We start from the raw sequence: 23607 nt of genomic DNA, 5'->3' as shown, positions 1-23607 counted from the left end.
CCTCTCTGCCATCAGATTTCTGATTGGCCCATAAATAGCCCGCTGTTCTTCTTTTGCACTATTTATTAATCGATTGATTGATGGTAAGTTATAGTCACCTGTATGCCTGTACTGTACTGCTGCCACAAACAGCAATATCACGGCTAATGTCAGCGACAGTAAACTTGACTCTGACTCTGAGTCTGATGCTGAAAGACTTCGTATTGTAGATTTCAGGTTAACTGAGATTAGAAAGAAAGGAAGTTAAGAATTCTGTAATCCAGAAAGCTGTGGACATAAAGCAGTTGAACACATTCAGCTCTTATTATCCAAAGACATTGCAGTGCTGGAATCTGGAGACACAGTCTGCTGGAGGAGCTTAACTTCCTCATTCCCTCTAACAGATTATACATTCATCGGCCACCTGTACACCTGCTCATTAATGCAAATATCCAATCTATCAATCACGTGATAGCAACTCAATGCGTAAAAACATGCAGATATGGCCAAGAAGGTCAGTTGTTGTCCAGACCAAACATCAGAATGGAGAAGAAATGTGATCTAAGTGACTTTGACCGTGGAATGATTATTGGTGCCAGATGGGTGTTTTGAGTCTCTCAGAAACTGCTGATCTCCTGGGATTTTCATGCTCAACAGCCTCTAGAGTTTACAGAGAGTGGTGCGATAAACAAACATCATTCAGTGAGCAGCAGTTCTGTGGGGGAACTTGCCTTGTTCATGAGAGAGGTCAGAGGAGAATGGGAAGACTGGTTCAAGCTGACAGGAAGGTGAGAGTAACTCAAATAACTACATATAACAGCAGTGGTGGGCAGGAGGCCATTTCTGAATGCACAACATGTTGGACCTTGAATTGAAAAGGACGTTTCATATAGTGGGATATTCTCGGACCAGATAGATAGATACTTTATTGATTACAAAGGAAATTACAGTGTCACAGTAGTATTCCAAGTGTACAGATATGAATATCAGAAGAGAGGTAAGAAAGAATAAAGCTAAGTTACCTTAAAAATAAGATTTACAAGGTTTACTAATCAAAGATTACAAGATCACTTCCTCTACTATTAGTTGACTCATTATAGAGCCTGATGGCTGAGGGTAAGAATGACCTCATATAGTGCTCTTTGGAGCAGCACAGTTCTCTTAGTCTGTCACTAGAAGTGCTCCTCTGTTCAGCCAAGGTGACATGCAGAAGGTGAGAAACATCGTCCAGAATTGCCAGGATTTTCCACAGGGTCCTTTGTTCTACCACAATCTCCACTGTGAACAGTCTTACTCCTAGAACAGAACAAGCCTTTCTAATCAGTGTATTGAGCCTGTTGGCATCACCTGTGTTGATGCCATTGCCCCAGCACACCACCGCATAGAAGATCGTACTGGCGGCAACAGACTGGTAGAACATGTGAAGGAGAGGCCTTCATACTCCAAAGGACCTCATTCTCCTCAGGAAGTAGAAGTCTTGTACACAGCTTCTGTGTTGGTGCTGCACTCAAGTCTGTCATCCAGGTTCCCCCAGGCACTTGTATGTCCTCACCACATCCATGTCCTCACCATCAATAGTAACAGGGAGCAATGCAGGCTTAGTCTTCCTCAAGTCCATCACCATTTCCTTTGTCTTACTGATGTTGAGCTGCAGATAATTCACCTTGCACCATTTGAGAAAGTCCTCCACCAGGGCCCTGTATTCATCCTCCTGTCCTCACTCTACACACCCAACTATTACTGAGTCATCAGAGGATTTCTGCAGATGACATGACTCAGTGTTGTATCTAAAGTCCAAGGTATACGGTGTAAACAGGAAGGGAGCCAATACAGTTCCCTGTGGGTCCCCAGTGCTGCTTATAGCCATGTCTGATACACAGCTCTGAAGCCACACGGACTTTGATCTGCCAGTCAGGTAGTCCATTATCCAGGATACAATGGAAGTGCCAACCTGCATTGAACAGAGCTTTTCCCCCAGTAATGAGGGCTGTATGTCATTGAAGGCACTGGAAAAATCAAGAAACATGATCCTCACAGTGATGTCCTGTTAAACCAAATGGGAGGAGGTTCTGTTCAACAACCACATGACAGCATCAACAGGTACAGGACTCCAATATGCTACTGGTAGGCAAACTGCAGGGGATAAAGTGCTGATCTGACCAGGGGTCAGAGGTGAGTGCGAACCAGCCTCTCTAGGGTCTTCATGATGCGTAATGTCCGGGCTGCTGGACAGTCGTCATTCAAGTCTTTCAATTGGCCCTTCTTGGGTACTGGGAACATACATGGTGTTTCCCACGCAGTCGGGACCCATTCCAGGCTGAGGCTGAGATTGAAAATGCGCTGGAGAACTCCACACAGCTGCTCAGCATTCTCCTTCAGGACCTTGGAGTTCACACCATCCAGTCCCAATGCCTTGCCGTATCTGAGTTTCCCCAGAGCCCTCCTCGCCGGCTCAGTAGCAAAGGTAAGTCCATGACGACTGGGAGTTGGTGGAAGGTGGAAGCTGGGGGAGGTGAAGATCGGGACAACAGCATGTGGAGGTGTGGATGGCAGGTGCAGGGGAAAAGAAGGGGTATGGACTTTGTTAGCCTGTGTTGTTCGTCCATGTGTTGAACTGGAGGGGGAGGGAGGGAAGAGGGGATGCATTGTTGCTGAGGCAGCATTAGGTGCCTTAGCACCTGGGCTGGTCTGCTGAAAGGGGTGTGAACTGGCTGGGGGGTAATTGTCAAACCTAGTGAAGAATTGGCTTAACTGATTAGCCCGTTCACAGCTGCATTCCAGGCTCTACAGCTAGACTGATTGAAGCCAGTGATGTTTTTCATGCGTCTCCACAGCTCCCACATGCTACCCTGCCCAAGCTTGTTCCCCAGCTCTCTCCTGTATTCCTCTTCAGCCACCTTGATCTTCACCTTTAGCTCCCTCTGCACGTTTCAATTCCTCCCAGTCTCCTGATCTATAGGCTCTCTTTTTGTGGTTGAGAAGAGCCTTTAGATTACTGGTGTCCCATGGTTTATTGTTAGTAAAGCCACGAACAGTCCTTGATGGTATTACAGTGTCTACACATAAGTTGATGTTGCCAGTGATGCAGTCAGTAAGTCCGTTAATGTCCTTCGCATATGGTTCACAAAGTACATTCCAATCTGTAACCTCAAAGCAGCCCTTCAAGGCCTCGATGGCCTCTGGAGACCACTTCTTTCCTGCCTTTGTGGTATCTAGCTGTTGCTGTACCTTGGGCTTATACAAGGGCAGGAGGTGAACCAGGTTGTGATCTGATCTTCCAAGGTGGGGGGGGGGTGGGGAGGCAAAGAGTGCACAGCTTCAGAATAGAAGGACATTTCTCCAGAATGAGGAGGATTTCTTTTAGCCAAAGGGTGGTGAATCTGTGGAATTCTTTGCCCCGGATGGCAGTGGAAGCCAAATCATTGGATATATTTAATCTGATAGGTTCTAGATTTTCAAGGGTGTCAAAGGTTGTGGGGAGAGAGCAGGAAAATGGGGTTTAGAGGGATAATCAATCAGCCATGATGGAATGGCGGAGCAGACTCAATGGGCTGAATAAACTAATTTTTCTCTGATGCCTTATAGCCTTCTGGTCTTGCAGTTAAGAAAGGTTATCTGGTTATCTGAACTCCTTTGGGGAAAAAAAGCTGTTTTCTTTATCCACACTGGCTTACGACTCAGTTCAAGGCCAATGAAAGTTGAGAGTAAAAATGTTCAAGAGATGACCAAATCGCTTGAGAATTTAAAATAAAGAATAAACTCAAAAATTATTTAGATTATAAAACCATAAGATTTAAGTGAATATCCTTTTGCGATCCAGTGTGGTTAACAATATAAATAAAATCTGAATTAAAAACTTAAAATGTTATCTCTGTTTCTGTCTCCAGAGATGCCAGCTCACCTGCTGAGTATTTCCAGCATTATTTCAAATTTCCAACATGCTGCAGATGTTTTTGCTTGCCTTTGGACCAAAATATATATTTTTTTCACTTTCTTCTTGAACCCTTGTTGCTTAACTGGGTTCATAGAGTATGCTGTGTATTCATGAACACCTGAGAGGCAACAGCTTTTAAGGGAGAGCTGGATGCTCAAGTCTGTTGTGGCACAATCTTTGAATTTGTGATTCATATGAATGATTTGGGCATCTTTGTTGTCATCTCTAATTTTGTTTTAGTGGAGTGAGCTAGAGATTCAGAGGGCAGATGAAAATCTGACATGGATGTGTGCCTGGATTGGACCAGAACAACAGATTCCTTTACTCTGAAGGACATACATTAACCAGATAAGAACTTTGTGACAATTTGGCAGTTTTAGCGTAATTGTTTTTATATTTCCGACATATGTAATTAATTCAATTTAAATAACCCAACTTGGATTGAAGCTCTTGTCTCCAGATCATCAGTGAAAGCCTCTGTATTACTATTACAGCAACTTCGTCATAACAAACTTCACGTCACATGCCCGTGATAATAAACCTGATTCTGAGCTCCCCTTTCTCTGCTGCTGTATCACTTTCCTTCCTGCAGTCCATTTTCCCTTATGCCTACCTCAATGTATTTGTGTTGGAATTATCTATCAGCATGACACACAAATAAATGATTTTCACTTTATCTTGGTACATTGGAGAATAATAAAGCAATTCCAATTTGAGTTCCGCTCTAATCATGCAAAGTGAGCTCATTATGAAGATTCAAAGTTCAAATTGCATTTGTTATCACAGTATGTATAAATTATGCAACCTTGTGATTTGTCTGCGTACAGGCAGCCACAAAACAAGAAACTCAAAAGAACCCAATTGGAAAAAAGACCAACACCCAATGCGCAGAGAGAGAGAAAAAAGGACAAAACACACAAACAATAAAAGCAAGCAACAGCATTCAGAGTGAAAGTCTGTCCTTAGAAACAAAGGCCCGTAGCAGGCTCACAGCCTCCACCTCAGTTCATCACGCAAATTGTTGCAAAGCTCGCAGACACGAAGCCCAGAGCAGGACACAGACTCAGTCTCAGCATCGAGGAGGAGGAGTAAATACCGCAAGGCAGTGAGCAGAGCTGGCCTGACCCTTGCCTCGGGTCCCGATACCCTGCCTTTTCAGTCCATTTGGCCAGGCATTTAAATTGTTCAGATACTAGGCATCTCCCACACCAGGTGCTGGGCCCCGCCACATCGATATATTCTGGGCCTGGACCCTGTCGGCATGTTCTGGCCCATACCCGACCTTTCCAACTCAGCCTGGCACTTAGGTTGATCCAATCTCTCTTTCAGTTTAGGCAACAGGCTACAAAACTCGTCCACTTTGACTTTTCTCCAGTCCACTTGCTCCAACTCCGACTTCATTTGGAACATGCCTTGCGCTCGCTCTGACTTTGCATCGCACGCAGGCACTTCAACTCTCGAGTCAGCCTGGCCTTCACTCTCTTCTTCATTGTTCACAGTGATAGTTTGCCACAATTTTCCACAGGAAGACTGTTGTTAATAAAGCAATTAGTTGTTTTTCTTGTTTTGTGATCCACCAGTAAGCCATTGCCCATCTTCAGCAGCATCATCTTATACCAGATGTTTGTTTTTGTCAGATTTATTACCAGAAGCAATTGTAATGCCTGGTTTTATTAATGTGAGGTGACTTTAACCTCACATGCAAAGCATTGTACAAATGACCAAGCACTATGCTGACATTAGTTCACTTACCTCGTTCACAGTAGATACAAAGAACTACAATAGAATCAGAGAAGAACTATACTGACAAATAACCAACATACTTATCACGGCAAACTGTGCACATACAAAAAAAAACATAAATGAATAAGTAATATTGAAAACATGAGTTCTCAAGATATTTGGCTTCCGATCAAGATGGTGCTTGTGTACAATGCTCCTTTGATCGCCAACTTCTGGATAGATCATGACACCATCTTTTTCACTTCTTTTATGTCTTTTACGTTTGTTTCTCATCTTGAATGTGATTCTGGATCTGTTGGAGACTGTGTTTTGCTTTTTGAAGATTGTTTGGCTGCTTCAGCGCAGTGCAATCTCCGAGATTCCGGGAGGCAGAGGCAGCGTGAGCGAACCTTGTGGCGAGAAGGCTGCAGGATGGCACGCGAGCCGACCTTTGACCCCATTTTGTCAATTAAACCTTCCATCGTTCGCCAATTTAAATCGTGAGGACGATTGGAACCTTGAGGCGAGCGCAGAAGTTGCTGCTGAGAGTATCGCCCAGGTTTTGTTTTCTGCGTTTTGGATGTGGACCTAAGCTAGAAATTTTTTTTTCAGTCTTACCGTTTTTATATTCTGTGTTTTCTCACCCGATCTTCTCAGTTTTTTGTGCAGGGAGGGGATTTGGGGATCCATATGCCTTATCAGTTTCTGTTGGTTCTTTTTTGTGCAGGTGTAGGGATTTGTGGGTTGATATGCCTGATCTGTTTTGTTATGTTTTTTCCACGGGAGGAGGCAGTTGGGAGTCGATATGCCTGTTCCGATTTTATTAATTTTTTTTGCAGGGAAGAGAAGTTTGGTGGTTGATGATTGTGCTGCTTTTCTTTCTTGGTTTCATGGTTACTCAGAGAATTGAAGAATTTCTGAGTTGTGTACTTTGATAGTAAAATGAAGCTTAGAACGTTTCAGTTGTAGACTCCTTGAAAGTGAATCCATAGGTAGTGGGATCAGTTCAAATGTTGAAATTATGTATGCTGGTTCAGGAGCCAGATGGTCAAAGGGTAATAACTGTTCCTGAACCTGGTGGTGTGGGACCTAAGGCTCCTGTCATTTGTAGGTGGTTCACCAGCATCTACACATTGGAAATTTGGGATGGGCAATAAACACTGGCTTGCTGGCAGGGCCTACGGCCTAAAGAGGAAATACATAAAAAGTCAGAGTGTGATTTAAAATAAAATCTAGCACCAGTTTACTTTGGTTTAATTTGCGCTCAGGAACAATAACGATAATTAGGTAAACCTGTACACTTCAATGCTTGCTAATGCAAAGATCTAATCAGCCAATCGTGTGGCAGCAACTCAATGCATAAAAGCATGCAGACATGGTCAAGAGGTTCAGTTGTTGTTCAGACCAAACATCAGAATAGGGGAAAAAATAAGATCTAAGTAACTGTCCATGGAATGATTGTTGGTGCCAGATGGGGTGGTTTGAGTATCTCAGAAACTGCTGATCGCTGGGAATTTTCATGCATAATCGTCCTTAGAGCCTCCAGAGAATAGTGCGATAAACAAAAAAGACATCCATGAGTGGCAGGTCTGTGGACAAAAATGCCTTGTTAATGCAAGAGGTCATAGGGGAGTGGCCAGACTGATATAAGCTGACAGGAAGATGACAGTAACTCAAATAATCATGTTACAAAAGCGGTATGCAGAAGAGCGTCTCTGAAACCCCAACACATCGAACCTTGCAATGAATAGGCTACAACAGTAGAAGACCACGGACATGCACACAATGTCCAATTTATTAGGTACAGAAGGAAGCTAATAAAGTGGCCATTGAATGTATACAGTGGCATGCAAAAGTTTAGGCAAAAAGTTCCATTCAAAAGGTTCAAAGGAACATCTAAACAAGCCTGATACATTTTGGAAACAAGTCCTGTGGACTGATGAAGTTAAAATAGAACTTTTTGGGGGCAATGAGCAAGGTATGTTTGGAGGAAAAAGGGTGCAGTATTTCATGAAAAGAACCCCTCTCCAACTGTTAAGCACGGAGGTGGATCGATCATGCTTTGGGCTTGTGTTGCAGCCAGTGGCACGGGGAACATTTCACTGGTAGAGGGAAGAATGAATTCAATTAAATACCAACAAATTCTGGAAGGAAACATCACACTGCCTGTAAAAAAGCCGAAGATGAAAAGAGGTTGGCATCTACAACAGGATAATGATCCTAAACACACCTCAAAATCCACAATGGACTACCTCAGGAGGCGCAAGCTGAAGGTTTTGCCATGGCCCTCACTGTCCCCTGACCTAAACAGCATCGAAAATCTGTGGATGGATCTCAAAAGTGCAGTGCGTGCAAGGTGGCCCAAGAATCTCACAGAAGTAGAAGCCTTTTCCAAGGAAGAATGGGTGAAAATCCCCCAAACAAGAATTGAAAGACTCTTAGCTGGCTACAAAAAATGTTTACAAGCTGCGATACTTGCAAAAGGGGGTGTTACTAATGTTACGTACCCCGTAACTGGGTTGCCAAACCAGCAGAAATGGATCACTCAGTTGGAGTCTGGAGTACTAGAACTAAGGAAGTTTTATTAAAGGAACAAGCAACACAGTAATCGAAAGGATAATAAATGCAACAGTTTAGCAATGATAAACACACATATGCACAGAATTAAGATAATAGCATCAATCAAGCTCTATCGTTGTCTAGGGGTAAATGACCAAATTTCAAAGTGACTCAAAGTTCAGTCCAGTTTAGTAGTTCAGTTCGCAGTAATCATTGCCATGGCGATGGACAACATGGGGGAAGAGAGAGAGAGAACAGGAACAACTGATCATTCAGACACGGCTTCACTCACAGACCTGCGAGATGGCTCACAAGCAACTTTTGGGCGGGTCCTTGGTGATGTCACCTGAGGTCACCGACTGTGACCCCTCCTCCAGATGCGGTCAATCCTCTGCAGTGAACCCGGCACCCAGGCAAGGGCGGACACACACCGGGTTCCCGCTGATCGTACCTTTCCACCCCGGGCGTTGTCTGGTACTTCTCACCGACTCGTGAGAGGCGTACGCTTCCAGGGTCTCGTTACCTCGGGTGTCGTGTATGTGTCGCCTTAGCAAACCGGTCCCTTTTTATCCCCCTGCTGGGGTATCGCCTCTCCATCACTTCAAACAGTTCAGGGTTCAAAGGGGGAGCCGCTCCAGACAGCTCTCTCTCCCACGTCCCTTCATTACACATCTCCAGACGCTGCTCCATTGTTCCTTATCTCTCCTTCCCCTGAGGGCAGGTGGCAGACCACTTGCTGATGTCACTGATGCTAACCCAGGCCAGCAAACATCTTAATTTTATGTGTATTCTCGTCACACTAAGTACTGACCATGCAGGGTGCCCAAACTTTTGCTTCAGGCCCTTTTCCTTCTTTGTTATTTTGAAACTGTAAAAGATGGAAATAAAAAAGTAATCTTGCTTAAAATATTAAAGAAATGTGTCATCTTTAACTTTATGCCCTTTGGAAATCAGTTCATCTTTTACTGGCTTAGCTATTCACAGTAACAGAAATTTTGACCGGGGTGCCCAAACTTTTGCATGTCGCTGTATGCACAGCTGCAGCAGCCACCAAACTCACAGGGAACTGATTCATCATTCAGAACCCAGCAATTCGCCAGTAACTTGTAGTAGTTCACAACTGATGCGATTCTTCTTCCTTCTCACAAGATACCAGCTGCCTGACAAATTTAGAATGCTAACCACTATAAAATTTTAACTGTATATTCAGGTCCAATGTAATGTCTAGCTATCGGTCAGTGGCCTACTTCTGATTGAGAGTTATAGTCAACCAAGTTGCAGTTTTAAAGTTGAATGAAGTTAAACGAAGTTTTTCAAAAATGCTCTCAGTGCTAATTAGCAGTATTACTGGGTTCCCAGCCCCAGTGTTATATGATCAGTCTGATGTTCACTCCATTAGTCATTTGGTTTATTCAGTCCCTGTTCTCAAAGGAAAACTGTTCTCATTGTTGGAGGTGTCTTTCTTTAGATACACTTTTAAACCAGCTGCCTATCTTTCTCAGCCTGACACAGAACACACATGCAAAATGCTGGAAGAACTCAGCAAGCCCGGCAGCATTTATGGAAAGGAATAAAGAGTCAATTTTTTCAGGCCAAGACCCTTCATCAGTATGTGCAGAAACTCTTGTGTTTCTGACGCAGAAGATCCCTTTCTGAAGAAGAAATTTGGAATTATTGCATGTATTCTGGGCAATATTTATCCTTTAGTCATCGAAACACAACTTACCAGGCCTACATCACAATGCTGTTTCCCAGAGCTTACCATCCACAAGTGGATTGCTGCAGTCTCTTCATTGCAAAGGCTGCTCTTCTAAGAAGCTCCCTTGGCTGTAAAAAGCTTCATTAGATCTCAAGAGGGAGTTAAAAATTGCTGCAGGAAATACTTCTTTTGACCCTCCGTTCTTGAACTTGTGACCACTGATAATCATCTTTCTTAGGTGCACCAGCTAAATAAAACCTTTATTAAAGCTCACATTTGATTTGTGCTTAAAGTTCAGTTTTACTAAAGTTTCTATCTACTCACTGCTTAATCACTGAAATTCCACTCCTGGATGGGAATCTGCTGATTGCTGGCTTTGTTACTTCCTTCATGCTTTTATTTTATTCATTCAGACTTGTACCTATGAACCAACCACATTGATATGGTTCCGAATTGGCCAAAGATGTATGCAGCTAGGTTGGTACTGCAGGCTGTTAAGTGAACTCTGCAGGTTATACTGTAATTTTATTGTCTCATGGTCACATTTTTTTTGCATCTACTTATTCTATTCAATTCTATTGTATTTCTTTATTTTCTTGTAGATAAAGCACTTTACAATTTATGGCAACCTGTCAAACTTCAGGTCTTGCCACTCAGGAATTGTGTTAACTTCATTTTGTATGGGTTGGATCATAACAACATTCAGGGGCCACTATATTTCATACTTCCTGTACCTAATAAAGTAGTCACTGAGTGTATATTTATGGCCTTTTGCTACTGTAGCCCGTCCACTTCAAGGTTCAAGAGTTCAAGAGGTGCATACAAACTTGATTTCAATGTTCAAAAGAAATTTGTTTAGGTACATGGATGGCAAGGGTATGGAAGGCTATGGACCATGTGCAAGTTGATGCGATTAGGCAGTTTAAATTGTTTGGGACTAGATGGGCCAAAGGTCCTGTTTCTGTGTGGTTCTTTTCAACGACTCTATATTGTGCATGCAGAGATGCTCTTCTGCACACCACTGTTGTAACATGGGGTTATTTGAGTTGCTGTCACCTTCCTGTCAGCTGGAACCAACATAATCATTCTCCCCTGACCTCTCTCATTAACAAGGTGATTTTGCCCACCGAACTGCCAGTCACTAGATTTTTTTTGTCTTATGCACTATTCTCCGTAAACTCTAGAAAAAGTTGTCTAAGAAATTCCCAGGATATCAGCAGTTTCAAGGTACTCAGACCACCCCATCTGGCACCAGCAATCATTCCATGGTCTAAGCCACTTTGATCACATATCTTCCTCATTCTGATGTTTGGACTGAACAATGATTGAAACTATTGACCATGTCTGCATGCTTTTATGAATTGAATTGCTGCCACATGATTGGCTGATTAGATATTTCCAAATGTGCATAAAGTGGCCACTGAGTATTATTTTGATAATAAATTGATTTGACATGAGTTTTATTTCTATTTTGATTCCCGGTATAGGATTTACCTCTGCATCGTTATCAACAGAAAGAGCTCCGATAATTTGTTGCATATGTTCCATTTTTCCAAAATGCTGTGGCTATAATTTGATGATTTTTTTCTGAACATGAAGGAGATGAGACGTTTTCACAAGTGACGAACAAACTGCTGGAGGAACTCAACAAGTAGTGCAGCATCTGTAGGGTCAAAGAAATGGCTGACGCTTCATATCTGGACCCTGCATTGGGATTCCAAAAATAAATGAAGGAAAAACGGAGTTTGCAGGAGGGAAAAGTTAGGCTGATCTTAAAGTGGGTTAGCCGTCGGCACAACATTGTGAGCTGAGGTACCTATACTGTGCTGTGCTGTTTGATGTTCATTTTCATGTCAAGAAAATGCATGTCAAGGTAGTATATAGTACCATTTTTGTAGTTGGTTCATAATTTTAAACTTTGGTTCATTAATTTAAAATTTGATTTCGGTCAATTTGGTATTAATATTGGTTTATAATTGTTATACATGCCAAGATACATTGAAAACCTGTCTTGCATACTGTTTATACAGATCAAATCAATACACAGTGGACGAAGGTAGGAAAAGATATAATAGCAATGCAGAAAAAAAAATAAAGTTCAAGATCATAAAGAGGTAGATTGTGAGGCTAAGAGTCTATCTTATCATCCAAGAGGTCCAATCATGTGTCTCATTACTTCCTGCTGGGTCTCCTCCTCCCCTTTTTCCTACACCCATTCACTTCTTCTATCCGATTCTTACTTCTCCAGCCCTTGACCTTTCCCACTCACATGGCTTCACCTACCACCTTCCAGCTAGCCTCTTTCCCCTCCCCTCAACTTTATTTTCAGGCATCTTTCCCCTTCCTGCTCAGTCGTGAAGACTGGCCTCAGCTGGAAACATTGACTGTTTATTCACTTCTGTAGATGCTGCCTGACCTGCTGAGTTCCTCCAGCAGTTTGTTTGTGTTGCTTCTTATAACATTTTGATAGAAGCTGACCTTTAGTCTGGTTTTACGTGCTTTCAGGGTTTTGTATCTTCTGCCCATTGCAAGGGGAGAGAAGAAAGAATGTCCAGGACAGTTCAGACATTAGTTCATCATGAAAGAGGAATGGCTATGACCAAATTTATCTTGTTTGTACTCAATGTAGATTTCCGTTAGTAAGGAATTGAGCAAGAAAGCACCTTCTCTCTTGCATAACAGTTAAAAAAAAGTGTGTCAGTCTTCTCAGTTGCTGAGTCTTTATTTATGCTCACATGAAAATAATTCTTAGAGTAATATGTGGTTACATATACACTCAGTGACTACTTTATTAGTTATATCCTGCACCTCATAAAATGGCCACTGAGTGAATGTTTGTGGCACCTCTGCTGCTGCAGCCCATTCACTTCAAGGTTCACATGAGGAAATCTGCAGATGCTGGAAATTCAAGCAACACACACAAAAAATGTGGTGAAAGCAGCAGGCCAGGCAGCATCTATAGGAAGAGGTACAATCGATGTTTCTCCTCGGCCTGAAACGTCGACTGTACCTCTTCCTATAGAGGCTGCCTGGCCTGCTGCATTCACCAGCAACTTTTATGTGTGTCACTTCAAGTTACAATGTGTTGTGCATTCAGAGATGTTCGTTTGCACACCACTGTTATGTGTGGCTATTTGAGATACAACTGCCTTCCTGACAACTTGAATCAGTCTGGCCATTCTCCTCTGACCTCTCTCATTAACAAGGTACTTTCACGCACGGAACTGCCGCTCACTGGATGTTTTTTTTTTGTTTTTCATACTGTTCTCTGTAAACTCTAGAGGCTGATGTGTGTGAAAATCCGAGGAGATCAGTAGGTTCTGAGATAGTCAAACCACCTCGTATGGCACCAGCAATCACTCCACAGTCACAGAAACGCTTAGAGCACATTTCCTCCACATTCTGATGTTTGGTCTGAACAACTGAACCTCTTGACCATGTCTGCATGCTTTTATGTATTGAGTTGCTTCCACATGGTTGGCTGATTAGATATTTGCATTAACAAGTAGGTGTACCTAATAAATTGATTATATATTAGATTATGAGGACACGCAGTCCTCTTTTATTGTCATTTAGTAATGCATGCATTAAGAAATGATACAATGTTTTTCCAAAATGATATCACATGACAAACCGACTTAAAAACTGACAAAAACCACGTAATTATAACACATAGTTACAACAGTGCAAAACAATACCGTAATTTGATAAGAACAGACCATGGGCATAGTAAAAGTCTCAAAGTCTCTCGAAAGTCTCGAAGGTTTACGCAGACAGTAAACCTTCAGCGCCGTAAACTTGCCGATGCAGCATCCCGGAAGCTTCCGACCACAGTCTGACTCCGAGTCCGTCCGAAAACTCCGAGCCTCCGACCAGCTCTCCGACACCGAGCACCGAGCACCATCTCTGCCGAGAGCTTCGGCAACAGGCAGTAGGCAAAGCCAAGGATTTGGGGCCTTCCCCTCCGGAGATTCTCAATCACACAGTAGCAGAGGCAGCGAAGCGGGCATTTCAGAAGTTTCTCCAGATGTTCCTCTGTGCTTCTTCACGTCCATCTCCATCAAATCAGGATTGTGCATGGCATCCTACTTCACAGATACAATATCATTCGGAATGGCCGTGTGTGCTGCATCGCGCTGCCAACTTCTCCTCCCTCCAACTATTTCCACATTTAATCACTCCATGGTGGCAGATTTGCAGCCATTTGCCAAGGTCCTGAGCTCTGGAATTCCTTCCCTAAATCCCTTGTGGGGTTTTATTATCTGTTCTGTCATTTCCCTGTGCTGCTTGGGGTCAGATTATGTTTGAAAAGTGCCTCCCCTTACTTTGAAGTTACGGAAAGGCACATTGTTGTTAGTAAATCATAGACCATGATCATCTATGTCATGTGAGATAGCACATGATGATGAATCATGGGATAATTTACAATGACCCATTTAACTTACTAACTGGTAGGTCTTTGGGATGTGGGAGGAAATCCATGTGCTCATGGGAAGGATGTACAAACTTTTTATAGACAGGACAGAATTGAACTCGGAACTCTGATACCCTGAGTTGCAAAACAGAAGTTTTGAATGCAAATCTTCACTGTAACTTGTTACATGTGGTAATGATAAGCCATTTTTTTTTATTTTATTGAGATACAGCATGGAGTAGGCCTTTCCAGCCCCCCAAGCTGTGTCGCCTTGTGGCCCCCGAGTTAACCGTAGCATAATCCCAGGAAAATTTACAATGACCAATTAAACTACCAACCGGTACGGCTCTGGACTGTGGGAAGAAACTGGAGCACCTGAAAGAAGCTCACAAGGGTCATGGTTAGAATGTACAATCTCCTGACAGGTAGGGGCAGGAACTGAACCCAGGTCACTGGTATGGAAAGCATTGTGTTAACCACTACGTTACCATGCTGCCTCACAACTTAGTGTGCATGTGAAATCTACGGCAGCTGAGGAGAATAAAAAATGGAATTCATGTAGAATTGGTGTAAGTGAGAACAAGATAGTTGGTACAGACCTGACCTGTTTCCATGCTTCATCTCACTATGAATAATTTTATTCAAGGGTCATAGCAGAAGGAAGCATTTCTCTTCCCCTCCTATCCCACATCCCTTGCCAAGTTTTGAGCACGTCTAATTTCAAAAGGAGATGTGAAATTTTGCTGGGTGTCAAAATTCCCTCCTGTGGTGATCGGTCTTTCGGGAGTGAAAGTGGAAGCATTAAGAGTTGATCTAAGGGTGGCTTTGTAAGGTGTGTGGAACTGGGTGAAGCCCCTGCCTCAGGCCATAAATGCCAGCTGGTGCTTAGACAGAGCGTCACCTGAGGACGATTACTTCAAGTTGCTCTCATGGTGTTTTGCTAACCTGGATGGTGGGGTGGAGATACGTTTCCACCAAAGGGGTGTAAGATGCTTCTTTCCTCTGCTAGCCTGCAGGTCACCCTTGGGAAAGGTGTAGCACCTGCTTAGCCCACTGATCAGGGTCACATGATGCCATGGGAACAGCTGGTGCATATCACAATTCCTGGTTATGCAACCACTGACACCAGGCTAAGATTGTTCATGGCAATTTTTTTCCACAGAAGTGGTTTACCATTGCCTTCTTCTGGGCATTGTCTTTATAGTGGTTTCAGCATAGATTAGATGGGCCAAAGGTGCCTGTTTCTGTGCTGTACTTCTCTATGACTCTAAGGCGGGTGACCCGAGCCATTATCAATACTCTTCAGAGTTGGCTGCTTGGCGTCAATGGTCACATGACCAGGACTTGTGATTTGCACTGGCTGCTCATGTGACTATCCAGCACCTGCTCTCATGCCTTCACGTGATCCTGATCAGGGGGGCGGGGGCTAAGCTGATTCTACAGCATGCCCAAGGGTGGTCTGCAGGCTAGCAGAGGGAAAGAGCGCCTTATACACCTCCTTTAGCCGAATTGTATCTCCACCCCGGCACCCACTAAAGCTGATCTTATAAACTTTAGGTCCAGCTATTCAGACACTGGCTGCTTTGATCTCTGAGGAAATGTGGATGTAATTGAGCAATTGTCAGTGAACACCATATTTCTGGCTTTGTGCTGGAGGGTTGTTCACTGATAGAACAGCAGAAGATATTTGAACCCTAGGACACTGCATTGAAAACTCATGCAGGGTGCCTTGGGACTGGGATAATTCTTCACCACCATTAGTATCTTCCTCATTCAACCGATCAACTCTGAACCATCAAAGTCCTGATGAATGGTCTCTGTCTGAAATGTTGTCTTTTCATTCATTTCCATAGATGATCCTCTAGCATTTTGTATGTGTTATGCTTTATTTCCAACATCTGCAGAATTGTATGTATGTCAAACACTCTTGTGTTTAAAGTAATGGACACCACCCATTACTTAACTGATTGGTTGGATGGGAAGTAGTTGATTGGATCTCCCCTGTTTTTCAGTGAACAAGCTATTGATAGATAGATAGATAGATAGATAGATAGATAGATAGATAGATAGATAGATAGATAGGTAGATATACTTTATAGATCCCGAGGGAAATTGGGTTTCGTTACAGCTGCACCAACCAAGAATAGAGCATAAATATAGCAATACAAAAACCACAATCAAACAACAAAATGCCAACTATGCCAGTGCTGCCCTATTGCTGCCAATGTTCTACTTTGCTTGATAGACACCAATACTGGAGTACATGTTTTCAATATGACAGCCAATTTGATTCAAGTTCTCATTGCTGCCAAATCAAATCCGCCTGGTTAATTCTATTTTTTTTTTGGCGTGTGCATCTGCGTGCGTGCGTGTGCAATGTTGGCGGGACGATGTCTTTTTCATGCCTTTACAAGGCGCGGAGCAAGAGAGAGAGACAGACTGTGTGGCGCGCCACTTGCTCATGGAGGTCTTTAATGTTTTTTCTTAAGAATCAGTATCAGATTTATTATCACAGGTGTTTGTTGTGAAAATCGTTGTTTTACTGCAGTAGTACAGTGCAATATGTAATAAAAAAAAGTACTATAAGTTACCAAAAGAATTTTTTTTAAATTGTGCAAAGCAATGAGGTGGTGTTCATGGGTTTATGAACTGTTCAGAAATCGGATGGCCTCTTATGGAATCTCAGCAGTTTTTGATAAGAAGTTGAAATTAAATAAAGATGTTTAAAGCAGTCCGGATGAAGGAACTTGTCCCAAAACATCGACTTTTTATTCCTCTCCAGAGATGTTGCCAGACCTGTTGAGTTCCTCCAGCATTTTGTGGGTGTTACTTTTGATTTCCAGCATCTGCAGAATCTCTTGTGTTACTTTTCAAAGCTTTGCTTTACTTGTCACATGTACATCAAAACATCGAAACACAATTGAACTACAGAGTAACGTCCCCTGGATTTAGTTAATGTGTCCTTATCTTCAATTGCAGGATGAAACCTCAAGCCACGAGTGTAACCAGCGAATGATTCTTCTTTATGGTGTTGGGAAGCAGAGAGATGAAGCCCGGCACCAGCTGAAGAGGATTACCAAAGATATCCTGAAAATCCTGAACAAGAAAAGTACAGCAGAAACCGGTGAGTCAGAGACGGCAGCAACTTCCACTCTTGCTATTTTTATTTATTAGAAAAGAATTACCATTTGCAAGTACATGGAAACCACAGAAAAAAATTGCTGATGCTGGAACTTTGAAATAAAAAAGCCGATAACACTTTGCAGGTCAGGCAGCCTCACTGGAAGGTCTAGTATTTTCAGTTCATCAGAACTGGGGAATGAGACTAGAACTAGGAGACATTGCCTCAAGATTCAGGGGAGAAGATTTAGGACAGAGATGAGGAGAAACTGTTTTTCCCAGAGAGTGGTGAATCTCTGGAATTCTCTGCCCAGGGAAGAAGTTGAGGCTTGTTCACTAAATATATTTAAGAAACAGTTAGATAGATTTTTACATAGTAAGGGAATTAAGGGTTATGGGGAAAAGGCAGGTAGATGGAGCTGAGTTTACGGACAGATCAGCCATGATCTTATTGAATGGCAGGGCAGGCTCAATGGGCCGGATGGCCTACCCCTGCTCCGAATTCTTATGTTCTTATGTTCTTATTTCCAACCATGTGGGGGATGGATAAAACAAAGGGAATATCTCTGATAGGGTAAGACCAAGATTGTGGAGTGATCCTGCTATCCACAGGGCCTTCTGGCTGATAGGTTTAGTGAGGGGAAATTGAAAGGAGAGAAAGCAAATAGGAGTGCATAAAACAGTCAGTCAGAGCTGCAACTAATTGGAAGGAGTTGAATTCAACACGTGCTCAGACTGAAGGAACAGTGCAGTGCCTCAGCTTACAGTGATCATCTTTGTAACCAAGCAAGAAGTAACAGATCAGGGTGGATGGAGAACAGAAGTGACAGGTATTCAGTGGGAACAATTTTATCTGCTGCGTTAGAGAGACCAAATTGATCTCGGTGCCCATTCTGTCGAGGGTTTCCACAGAACCACCCTATTTATATTGAGCTTCCCGTTCCAATTAGACCTAACTCAAGCATGAGGAATACAATTTTGTCTTTCTTCTGAAGCCTTTGGGACTCGATGCTTATTTTTATATAGGTACACAGCAAGGTAATAGCCCTTCCAGCCTGATGACCCAGACCTCCAATTACACTCACTAGCTTTCTAACCTGCACGTCTTTGTAACATGGGAAGAAACCGGAGCATTCAGAGGAAACCCATGCAGTCACGTGGAGAACATACAAACTCCTGGCAGACTGTGGTTGCTGGTGCTGTAATAGGGTTATGCTAACCAATAGGCTGCTGTGAATTCAACATTTTCAAGAAACTCGCTTTCCCTGGTTGGTGGTGGGAGGTATTGAGGAAATATTGGAGTATGTGATCCACCAGTAATAACTCAATTCGCTCTCCACAGACACTGCCTGATTTGCTGGACTTTTTCAGCATTTTGGGACTGATGCAGGATCTCTACCTGAAACAGTTACAAATCCTCTCCTCCCACAGATACTGCTTGGACCACTGATTACCTCCAGTGGATTGTCTTTTGCTCCAGATTCCAGCGTCTGCAGTCCATTGGGTCTCCGCTGCTTTCCTTTTGGTTTTGAGCTAAGCAGCAGATCGCAGCTGCATTATTCAAAGCTTTAAGAAGTACCTTTATTTGTTCTCTCCCTCTCTAACGTCCCCCATTATTTCTATAAAGCAGCTTGTACAATTAGTGACCATAGCCTCAATCGGATAGGATAAGATGGTGGCACAGAACCAGCGACCCGGGTTCAATATCCACCACTACCTATAAGGAGTTTGTACGTTCTCCCCGTGACCATGTAGGTTTCCTCAGAGTCCTCCGGTTTTCCCCCCACGGTCCAAAGAAGTACTGGTTGATAGCGTAATTGGTCATTGTAAATTCTCCCGTGAATAAGCTAGGGTTAAATCGGGGGATTGGTGGGCAGTGCAGCTCAAAGGGCCGGAAAAGCCTATTCTGTGCTGTATCTCAATCAATCAATCAATAAGATGATCCATAATACGATACTTAAAAGTTGCCTCCTATAGTGGGGGAGCCCAGGACCAGAGGACACAGACTCAGAATAGAGGGGCATTCCTTTAGAATGCAGATGAGGAGGAATTTCTTTAGCCAGAGAGTGGTGAATCTGTGGAATTCTTTGCCGCAGATGGCTGTGGAGGCCAAGTTATTGAGTATATTTAAAAAGGAGGTTGACAGGGTCTTGGATTAGTCAAGATCTTGAAAATTACATAAGAAGGCAGGAGAATGGGGTTGACATGATAATAGATCAGCCTTGATCGAATGGCAGAGCGGACTCGATGGGCTGAATGGCCTGATTCTACACATTGTATGTTTTATGGTCTTATCATCACCACTTGTCCTAATAATCCCCACGTACCCTCTGTACAACTTAAAGTAAGCTTGTTTTCTCATACTCCATGTTCATTTGAAGGGACCTGATGCTGAAATTTTAACTTTGTTTCTCTCTCCACAGATGCAGCCTGAGCTGCTGATCGCTTCCAGCGTTTTCCTTGTATATTTTTTAATTAACCTTTCATCATCTTCTGTTTGTGCAGCTGGTGACGAAGGACAGAAGTCAAAGAGGATCAAACAAGAAACCCCACTAACCCTAGAGACTATTTTTGCTAAACTTCAACAGCTCTCCTATTTTGACCAGCATCAGGTGACGTCTCAGGTGTGGAGATGTTTCTTTCTCTCCCATTGTTAGGTAGCATTAGTGCTGTGGTTTTAATTAGGCGATGGTCCACCATCGAGAAACTGGCTCAGAGCAGAGGATGATGGAGATGGGAGGTCATCAATGGCTGTTGCTCCGTTGGGAGCTGAGGGCCCAAGAAGAGGAAGTGTGTTGGTTTTACAGTGCAGTCGACAACTTACAAGTCCTAACCTGCATGCCTTTGGAATATGGGAGGAAACTGGAGCACCTGGAGGAAACCCAGGTGAACATGGGGAGAACATAAAAACTCCTTGCAGCAGCAGCAGGAATTGAGCCCCGATTGCTGATCTCTGGCATTGTAAAATGTTGCGCTAACCACTATGCTACCAGGCTTTCTGCCCAGCTTGTCCATGCCAACCAAGATGCCCATCTAACCGCATTCTATTTGCCCTTGTTTGATCCATAACCCTCCAGACTTTTCCTCTTAATGTAGATGGCCACACGTCTTTTAAATGTTGTCAATAGAACGTAGAAAAGTACAGCCCTGTACAGGCCTTTTGGCCCACGATGCTGTGCTGATCTTTTAACCTGCTACAAGAGCAATCTGATACTTTCCTCCCACATAGCTTCCCCCCCCCCATGATCTTTCATCCATGTACCTATCCAATAGTCCATTAAATGTTCTTAATGTATCTGCCAGCATCACGACCCCGGCATTGTATTCGATGCACTCACCACTCTGTATGAAAACCTACCTCTGACATCCATCCTATACTTTCCTATAATCACCTTAAAATTATGTCCTCTCATTTAGTCACTGCCACCCTTGGAAAATGGTGCTGGCTGTCCATTCGATCTGTACCTCCTGGTATCTTATACACCTCCGTCAAGTCACCTCTCATCCTCCTTCATTCCAAACAGAAAACTCTTAGATGTTGTTATTAGACTTGCCTCAGCCACTTGCTCTGAGAGCCCATCCTATCCATGCAGCACCCTCTTCATGAAGAAGTTGCCCCTCAGGTCCCCCTTAAAGTTTTCCCCTCTCCCAAAACTTGCCGTCTAGTTTTCTATTCCTGTGTGCATTCACTCTAGCTACACCTCTCAGAATTTTATACACTTTTATAATGTTGCCCCTCTGACTCCAGTGCTCCAAAGAACACCAGGAAGCTTTGACATTAACAAAAGGAAGTTTACTACTAATACCAGGAGGTTTAACATTTGTTTAAAAGGAGAGCTTCATGGGCATTTGGGCTCATTCCAGTGTGGGAGCAGAGTACAGCAAATTAAGGAAAAATACAAAAAGGACAAGTGGGGTGGCTATTGTTGGGAGTAGACCAGTGGTGAGAGGGGGAGTGTCAGGCTTTGGCTCCAAGGAGGCTCCAGCTTCAAAGAGGCATTGGCTCTGGGTAAGTTTCTGTTGAGGTCTCCCTTTTTTTTCTCTCTCTCTATAGCTAGTGTAGTAAATGGCCACTGCGTGTTCTTTATACTGGATGCTGGAGTCCTGGGAGATCCAGAGTCTCCCAGGGAACTACATCTGCGTGAAGTGCATCCAGCTGCAGCTTCTTGAAGACCTTCGGCTTGTACGGGAGAGTTAATTGATCAGATTTACCGGGAAGTAGTCACCCCGAAGTCGCAGGAGGCGAGTAGCTGGGTGACTGTCAGGAGAAATGGAAATGTGAATAGGCAGTTAGCGCAGAGCACTCCTGTTGCCATTCCACTCAATAATAAGGATAACCTCATGGAGAGCAAGTTACTGGAACTGAGCATGGGTCTCTGGTGCGTAAGGGGAAGAGGGAAAAGAGGGGAGCAGAAGTGATAGGGGAGTTAGTAGTCAGAGGAACAGACAGGAGATTCTGTGGACGTGGACAGGACACCCAGATGGTATGTTGTCTCCCAGGTGCCAGGGTCAGGGACATCCTGGATTGCGTCCACAGCATTTTAGAGATTGAGGGAGAGCAGCCAGTTGGCTTGGTACATATTGGTACCGAAGACATAGGAAGGAAAAGCAATGAGGACCTGAAAAGAGAATTTGGAGAGCTAGGCAGAGAGCTGAGGAGTGGGACCTCCAGGGTGGTAAGTTCTGGATTGCTCCCTGAGTCACGCACCAGTGAGGGTAGAAACAGGATGATTTGGCAGATAAATGCATGACTGAGAAGCTGGTGCAGGGGGCAGGGCTTCAGGTTCCTGGATCATTGGGATCTCTTCTGGGGGAGGTATGACCTGTACAAAAGTGATGGGTTGCACCTGAACCCAAGAGATACCAAAATTCTTGCGGGCAGGTTTGTTGGAGCTGTTGAGGAGGTCTTAATCTAATTTAGCGGGTGGGGGGGGTGGTTGTTGGAAACCGGAGTGAAGGGGCTTAGGGTAGAACAGATGGTAAGAAAGCAAAGATAGAGTACAGTCTGACTGTCAGGAAGGGCAGGCAGATGATCAGACAAAATTGCAGCCAGCAAGGTGAGTATCTGTGCATTAGGGATGCAGAATCAAAAAGGGTAGCAATGTGTTATTTCTCAATGCACAGAGTATAAGAAATAAGCCGGATGATCTTGCTGCGCATTTACAGATTATCGGGTATGATGTTGTGGCCATCACTGAATCATGGCTAAAGGGTGGTTGTAGTTGGGAGCTGAATGTCCAAGGCTACATGTTCTATCAGAAGGATAAGAGTGTGGCTCTGCTGGTAAAAAATTGGCTTCAAATCATTAGAAAGATGTGACATAGGATCAGAAGATGTTGAATCCTTGTGGGTTGAGTTAAGAAACTTCAAGGAAAAATGGACCCTGATGGCAGTTGTATACAGGCCTCCCAACAGCTGCTGGGATGTGGACCACAGATTAAAAAAGGAAATCGAAAAGGGGTGTCAAAAGGCAATGTTATGATAGTCTTGGGAGATTTCAACATGCAGGACGATTGGAAAAATCAGGTTGGTAATAGACCTCGAGAGAGTGGTTTTGTTGAAAGCCTACGAGATGGGTTTTTAGACAATTTGTTGTTGAGCATTCTAGGCAATCAGCTATACTAGTATGAGCGATATATATTGAACTGGAGACAGTTAGGGAGCTTAAGGTAAAGGAACCCTGAGGAGACAGCACAATATGATTGAGTTCAACTTGAAATTTGATAAGGAGAAAGTAAAGTCTGACATAGCAGTATTTCAGTGGAGTAAAGGAAATTAGAGTGGTATGAGAGAGGAGATGGCCAAAGTTAATTGAAAGGACATGCTGGCAGGGATGACAGCAGTGCAACAATGGCGTGAGTTTCTGGGAAAATTGAGGAAGGTGCAGGATAGATGTATTCCAGAAATGAAGAAATACTCAAATGGCAAATTGTATGACTGTGGCTGACAAGGAAAATCAAAACTATTGTAAAAACAAGAGAGGGCATACAACAAAGCAAAAACTAGCAGGAAGATAGAGGATTGGGAAGCATTTAAAAACCTACAGAGAGCAACTAAAAGAATGATTAGGAGGGAAAAGATGAAATATGAAAGCAAGCTAACAAACAATATCAAAGTGGATAGTAAAAGCTTTTACAAGTATATAAAAATAAAAGAGAGATGAGAGTGGATATAGTACCC

At 43.3% G+C, this 23607-nt stretch overlaps 1 protein-coding gene across 2 annotated transcripts in view; it reads left to right on the top strand.

Annotated features, from left to right (window-relative positions):
- Window positions 1-23607, top strand: part of LOC134345137 (mediator of RNA polymerase II transcription subunit 12-like protein) — a 709294-nt gene that overhangs the window by 471379 nt on the left and 214308 nt on the right. For both annotated transcript variants that reach the window (XM_063045338.1, XM_063045337.1), the window contains exons 17-18: window positions 17287-17431; window positions 19933-20051. In XM_063045338.1, the coding sequence (XP_062901408.1) occupies window positions 17287-17431; window positions 19933-20051 (264 nt within the window). The remainder of the gene's footprint in view (window positions 1-17286; window positions 17432-19932; window positions 20052-23607) is intronic.

The sequence above is a fragment of the Mobula hypostoma genome, chromosome 4, assembly GCF_963921235.1.
Source record: "Mobula hypostoma chromosome 4, sMobHyp1.1, whole genome shotgun sequence".
Taxonomy (NCBI): domain Eukaryota; kingdom Metazoa; phylum Chordata; class Chondrichthyes; order Myliobatiformes; family Myliobatidae; genus Mobula; species Mobula hypostoma.
The sequence above is the reverse complement of the archived record's forward strand: the minus strand, read 5'-3'. Positions and strand labels throughout refer to the sequence as shown.